This window comes from Limulus polyphemus, unplaced genomic scaffold (assembly GCF_000517525.1).
Source record: "Limulus polyphemus unplaced genomic scaffold, Limulus_polyphemus-2.1.2 Scaffold3019, whole genome shotgun sequence".
NCBI lineage: Eukaryota > Metazoa > Arthropoda > Merostomata > Xiphosura > Limulidae > Limulus > Limulus polyphemus.
The window spans coordinates 40296-46515 of record NW_013668629.1 but is presented as its reverse complement, the minus strand read 5'-3'; the positions used below and the strand labels follow the sequence as shown (position 1 = coordinate 46515).

General features: G+C 34.3%; 1 protein-coding gene across 2 annotated transcripts in view; it reads right to left on the bottom strand.

The window, feature by feature from the left end:
* The window catches only part of LOC106468474 (ecotropic viral integration site 5 ortholog-like), a 76631-nt gene that overhangs the window by 36516 nt on the left and 33895 nt on the right, over nt 1-6220 (bottom strand). For both annotated transcript variants that reach the window (XR_002612654.1, XM_022396804.1), the window contains exons 3-4: nt 2291-2504; nt 511-810 (exon numbers count right to left, since the gene is read on the bottom strand). Coding sequence is in view for 1 of the 2 variants with exons in the window: in XM_022396804.1 (XP_022252512.1) it covers nt 511-810; nt 2291-2504 (514 nt within the window). In the remaining variant the exon portion in view is untranslated. The remainder of the gene's footprint in view (nt 1-510; nt 811-2290; nt 2505-6220) is intronic.

Below are 6220 nucleotides of genomic sequence, written 5' to 3'. Positions count from 1 at the left end.
ACAGAATTTCCACAGTTACTTTCACTTAAACACACACTATACTTCACAACGATTCACGCACTTTACGTACGGTCACTACCGCTCACTTGACTCGATTATCTGTGTCTATATCTTCTTTCTCTTTATCTGCAATCCAATTAATTAATTCGCTTTATTTGTCGCGCTTATATACAAGAATATAGGGCGTCTAAAATGCACTCGCCTCTTCATGAACCTTCTAGACACTCATCACTGCTACCAGCGTCACATGACCTCTGCTGTCGTAACATTATATTTTTCTTCAAATATTTAACAGGTAAATCTTCAACTAGGGAAGGTACCATTTTCTAAATTTTGAATGTTCAATAATTCCTTTTTTTCATCCAATCATGGAGGCATTCTTACACACATATATATAATTTACAATTATTGGATAACTTAACTAATAATGTTTCCTATTAATTTTGTTCATGTAACCTCACAAGATCACACTAGTTGTCACCTGTGGTTAAAATGTCAAACAATACTCACATGCAGCTGAAGCAAACCAACAATGAAGCCACTCCCTTGACAGTATCCCACTTCACTATCATGGATTGAGTATGCTTTCATCACATTGAAGAGACCAGTCTGACCTGGCCCATCTTTCTCTTTGAAAAACTCATGTTCTGGGTAAGTACGTGCAATGTCTCTTTGAATTACTTTCTCGCATGGAGAAGAGCTCATGATATATTCAGCATACTGTTTCTTAGCAGCGTCATTTTGTGAATTACATAGTAACTGCCAGACTATCCCACGAAGGTGACTGGGAATTCCCTTTCTAACATGTTCCTAGAAAACAAAAAAGAACGTTGTTTTTTAACATATTGAATTGTTTGTATTCATCCTAATATAAAATTACAACTGAAAGTCAACTTTTTATCTCTATTATAAACATACACGTACAGAATAAGTAATAAAGCATACTTTATTTGAAAATATTTTAATTCGGTTGAAACTTTTATATGGGTTAAAATACAGTCAAATATATATGTTACCACAAGAAAAAAAAAGTATTCACGTGCAGTTATATAGGTTGTACTTAGGATTTTCAAGAGATATGGTAATTTATAATGACCCAAACAATCAGGGGACCTCTCCTAGCAAAAAGCTTTAAAAAGAGGGAAAAAGATTGTAAAAACATTCTAATTCTTTGCATATGTGAAGGTTTCATATGGCAATGGCTAGCAGCTTGTAATAATTTAGCCCTGTGTCTGTGTCCATTCCTTGTGTTGAGCGGGCCCATCTCAGTGGGTGACACAGTACATGTACAAACTGGTATGAGTCTGTGGTTTTCCTTCAGTATGAACATTATTTAAAATACTTGATGAAGTATGTAGCATTGGACTCTGATATACCACACTTTAATGTTTTACTTGAATTTGGCACAGTAATCAGAATTCATCTTGTTTTTGTTTGTGAATCAAAAACATATACATGTGTAGAAACGTTCTTCTTGTGTTTTAATCCATTAAAATACGGATTCAATACGTACAGTATATTAAATATGACCACTTTTACTTCGTGTTCTGGAGAATTTAATAAGTATCCTGTAAACATAGCTCTTACTACAGGGTTTTAATTATAACATTTCTTGACACTGCATTCTTGTGGATACTTTAAACTTATCTCTTGGCTATCAGCTTACACGAATACCACACATTTAAGATTGAAGCCATTCAACACAAGGATGTCATTTATCAAATAATGCCTTTTAAAACTATTGTCTGTATTTTCTTGTGTATTTCTTTACACAATGTTAACTTTTTCATTATTAGTATATCTTTAGTATCATATTTTTAAGGTTTATGTTATATTTTTCTTCAAATATTTAACAGGTAAATCTTGAACTAGGAAAGGTACCATCTGATTAGTGACGCGCATGAAAGGATTAACGAGATTCCCACTGTCCCTATCTACCATCTAGCGAAATCTCAGCCAAGGGAACGTGCTTAATCTATTTAAATTCAGATTCTTCAAATAAGCACTTTTACCTGGTGTCCTGGATAAGTTAATAAGTATACCGCAAACTTAGCTTTTACTACAAAATTTGAATTATAATTATAAACTACACAGGTCATACACAACTTTACGATTTGGTATTTTTGAACTGCATCTTAGCGTCGCCATCCGATGGCTCAGCGGCAAATCTGTAGGCTCATAGCATTAAAATTAGTTATAGTTAAGCTCAGCATTTAAAATATTACAAAAAGATACAAAAAAAGAAAAGAGTTACTCAAGTCATGCAGTACGAAATATTAAAACGACTTACTTTAATAAATAGATTATTTTTCTTCGTATGATTATCCCACTCATTTAATATCTTCCTCCAAGTTAAGCAGGCATTTTCTTCAAGTTGTTCACATTCCAGTGCTATGCTTTGATGAACTTGGGAAGACTGAGCAGAGATTATACTGGTATCAGATAGTTTCCGGGAGTGAGACTGAACCAAGGAATTTAATGACTTTGAGTCTGATTCCAAAAGTCTGAGAAAAAATCAGAACATAACACAGAGAGATTTAGTGACTTAGATGGATATTTTCCTGAAAATATTTTTTTTGAAAATGTGTAGAAATGCTCTTCTTATTTGCGTCTTAATCTATTTAAATTCAGATTCTTCAAATAAACACTTTTACCTGGTGTCCTGGATAAGTTAATAAGTATACCGCAAACTTAGCTTTTACTACAAAATTTTAATTATAATTTTTGTTGCTCACTAATCGTTAGCGTATCGGATTGCAACTCGAAGGATCTAGGGTTCGAGACCTGATGCTGTTGAACACAATCTTCATTTTCAGCTGTGGGTGTGGTGGTAAAGTGACATTTGATTCCATTATTGAGTTCAAAGAGCCGGACAAAGTCCTTGTGATGGAGGGTGCTGCTGGGTGACTACCTTCTCTCTGGCCACTTTGTGTTTGTTTGTTTGTTGTAAAGCATAAAGCTACTTAATGAGCTATTTGTGCTCTGCCGAGTGTGGATACTGAAACCGGAATTTTAGAGTTATAAGCCAACTGACTTAACGCTGAGCCACTGGGAAGCCTCTTTGGTCAATAATCTAAAATTATAGAGGTTATATCTAAACCCTCGGGATCTCTGATCTGACCTTACGCCCGCTTAAGCATAAGATGGCTTTCAGGCTAAAAATTTCAATTCAGATCATTAATCTTTGTTTGTACAATTATAACGATAATATTTACCTAAATGTAAAATAAAGATATTAATAAACTACACAGGTCATACACAACTTTACGATTTGATTTTTTTGAACTGCATCTTAGCGTCGCCATCCGATGGCTCAGCGGCAAGTCTGTAGGCTCATAGCACTAAAATTAGGTTCCGACACCTAGGATGGGCAGAGCATAGACAACCAATAGTGTAGGTTTGCACTTAGCAGCAAATAGACACAACCTTAACGTCTTTGTTATTGAACATACTCAGGGCTTAAACAAAGAGCTAAGAGAAGTGATATACAATAATAAAAATAATAATACAATTAATAAATTATTCGGTAAAATGTAGAATATATTATAAATTATAGTAATTAAATTAAACATAAAGAAGAAAAAAGTAAAACATTAATACAAGCAACAATGTAGGGAAATAAAACCAATGAGGGAATGAGCGCGTGCAACAAATAACGTTGTTCAAAGAGATACAACACTTCCTAAAAGGCGAGGCATAATTATTAAACCTGTTGATAACGGTAGCGTAATAGTGTTAGTAAATAACAGAACCTCGGAATTTCACCTTCTCAATAAAATTTATAAACTAGATAAACTGGTTGCCCTATTATTTCTGCCTGTAACTGCCTCACTGAATTGATTTCGTCTATTTTTCATGACGTCCTTAAGCCCTTTGTCTCGTCTCTTCCCTGTTACGTAAAAGACGCAAGACATGCATTTGAACCTTCAACAATTTTTAGTCCTCTGGTAGTAAATACTATGTATTTACCATGGACATACAAACATCTACACATCGATTCCCCATAGCAATGGTATGAAAGCCCTCAAACATTACCTGGATCTGCGATCTTCACTAAATCCCCACACACAACATACCCTCTTACGTTTTGCCAAACTTGTATTAACCCTGAACGGATTCTCCTTTAATGGCAAATTTTACCAACAAATAAAAAGTGTTGCTATGGGAACGAAAATAGGTCCTTCTTATGCTTCAATATTTGTTGAATATATATAGAAAATCAAATTTTCTCCTCTTATCAAGGAAGACTTCTTACTCTTTACAAACACTATATTGATAACATTGTTGTGCGGCCAACACACCCTTGTGTGACTTAAATAAATGTTTACAGTTTGTTTTCCCCTTCCATCCCGCACTTACCTTTACATGGACAGTTTCCTCAAAGAGCTTACACCTTTTAGACATTCGCATTTCCATTGAAGACCGTCATTTATCTACATCAATACATTACAAACCCACTCATTCTCATCTCCGCTACGACTCTTCTCATCCACGTCATACGTTTCACTCTCTTCCATATTCCCAATTCCTAAGGATGCGAAGATTCTGCAGTTAACATATCTATTACAAGTCAAACTCTGAAGATATGAAAGATTTCTTTATCAGTCGTTCCTACCCTAAGCCTTTAATAGAAAAAGTCGTCCAATGCGCCCATCCTGTGGCCCGAGAATACACCCTAAAACCTTAACCCAAGTCTACAAACTCTTGAATACCATTTATCTTTACTTACGATCTTAATACATATAAAGTTGCCCAGATCATCAAACAAGACTTCAATATCCTCAATGACGACCCTATAACTTTCAAACGTTTTAAAGAACGTCCACTCATCAGTTATAGACATGATAGAAATATCAAAAACGTCAAAGTCCACAGTATCATTCAGAAATTTTCCCCTAGTGTGAACCCTGGTACATCTCGTTGTCACAGAAAGAAATGCGCCACCTGTCAATATGCTAACACCACAACTTCCATACGTAGCCCTAATGGAAAATTCCAAATACAACAATCATTCGCCTGATATATTATTTGATCTGTAAAAAAATGTGTCGCTACTGTAAAAAACGGGTCGCTACTAAAGAGATCGTTCACGTGAACATCTCTCTTATATAAGAAACAACGACATCACGAAACCCACAGGAAGACACTTCGATAACTCTTCACATTACATCTCCTACTTCTCCACACTTGGACTCATATTTGCTCCCTCTATTGTATCTCAACGAGTACGCTTGGAAAAACGTTATATTTTTCACTATCAATTCCTTTGGAATGAATACAGAGTTCTCTTACCTTTAACTTTATCCTTTCCATTTTCCCGCCTCACACTTTCCCTTATACACGATCTATACTTTCTTACATTGAACATTTGTTGGCACAACACTTTTGTTCAATATACGCTCTATTTGTTTTTCCTTCCTAGCTTGTTCACTTTAGTCACCTTTAGAAAATTAGCAGAATCCTTTCTGATTATATAGAAGCTGTATACAATCCAATGGTCTGTACACAGTTATTTAAAAACGTACATAGAGGTGCGCAGACACACAAAGAATTTTAATTGGTCTATAGAAATCTTTATAAAAATGTTATATTTTTTTATACAATCTCGATTTGTAGAGTATAATTCTTTAGCAATTCTAAACATTTTTTATTAAAAATATTCATTAGAACTGGAATGTTTATCATGAATTTACTCTTAATTTTAGGACTTGAAGCAGGTGTTTGAGAATTTTTTTTTTGTAGAATAAAGTTGTGTGGTTTAATAGTTTATATATGTATGGCGTTTATTGTATTATGAAAGTGCATGAAGGAAGTGCCATGATCTTGGTCGAGTATATAATTAATCATTGATTAAGAAACATACATGTATCAGATGTTATAATAGTAAAAGAAATAGCTCCATCTGTTTCAAACAGCATTGAAAACCTAGAAGAATGTAAACTGTATTTTACTGGAAATGTATTAGAAGTACGTAAACTGTATTCCACTGAAAATGTATTAGAATAGTATAAACTGTATTCCACTGGAAAGGTATTAGACTAAAAGTGAACTGTATTCCACTGGAAAGGTATTAGAATAATGTAAACTGTATTCCACTGGAAAGGTATTAGAAGAGTGTAAACTGTATTCCACTGGAAAGGTATTAGAAGAATATAAACTGTATTCCACTGGAAAAGTATTAGAAGAGTGTAAACTGTATTCCACTGGAAAGGTATTAGAA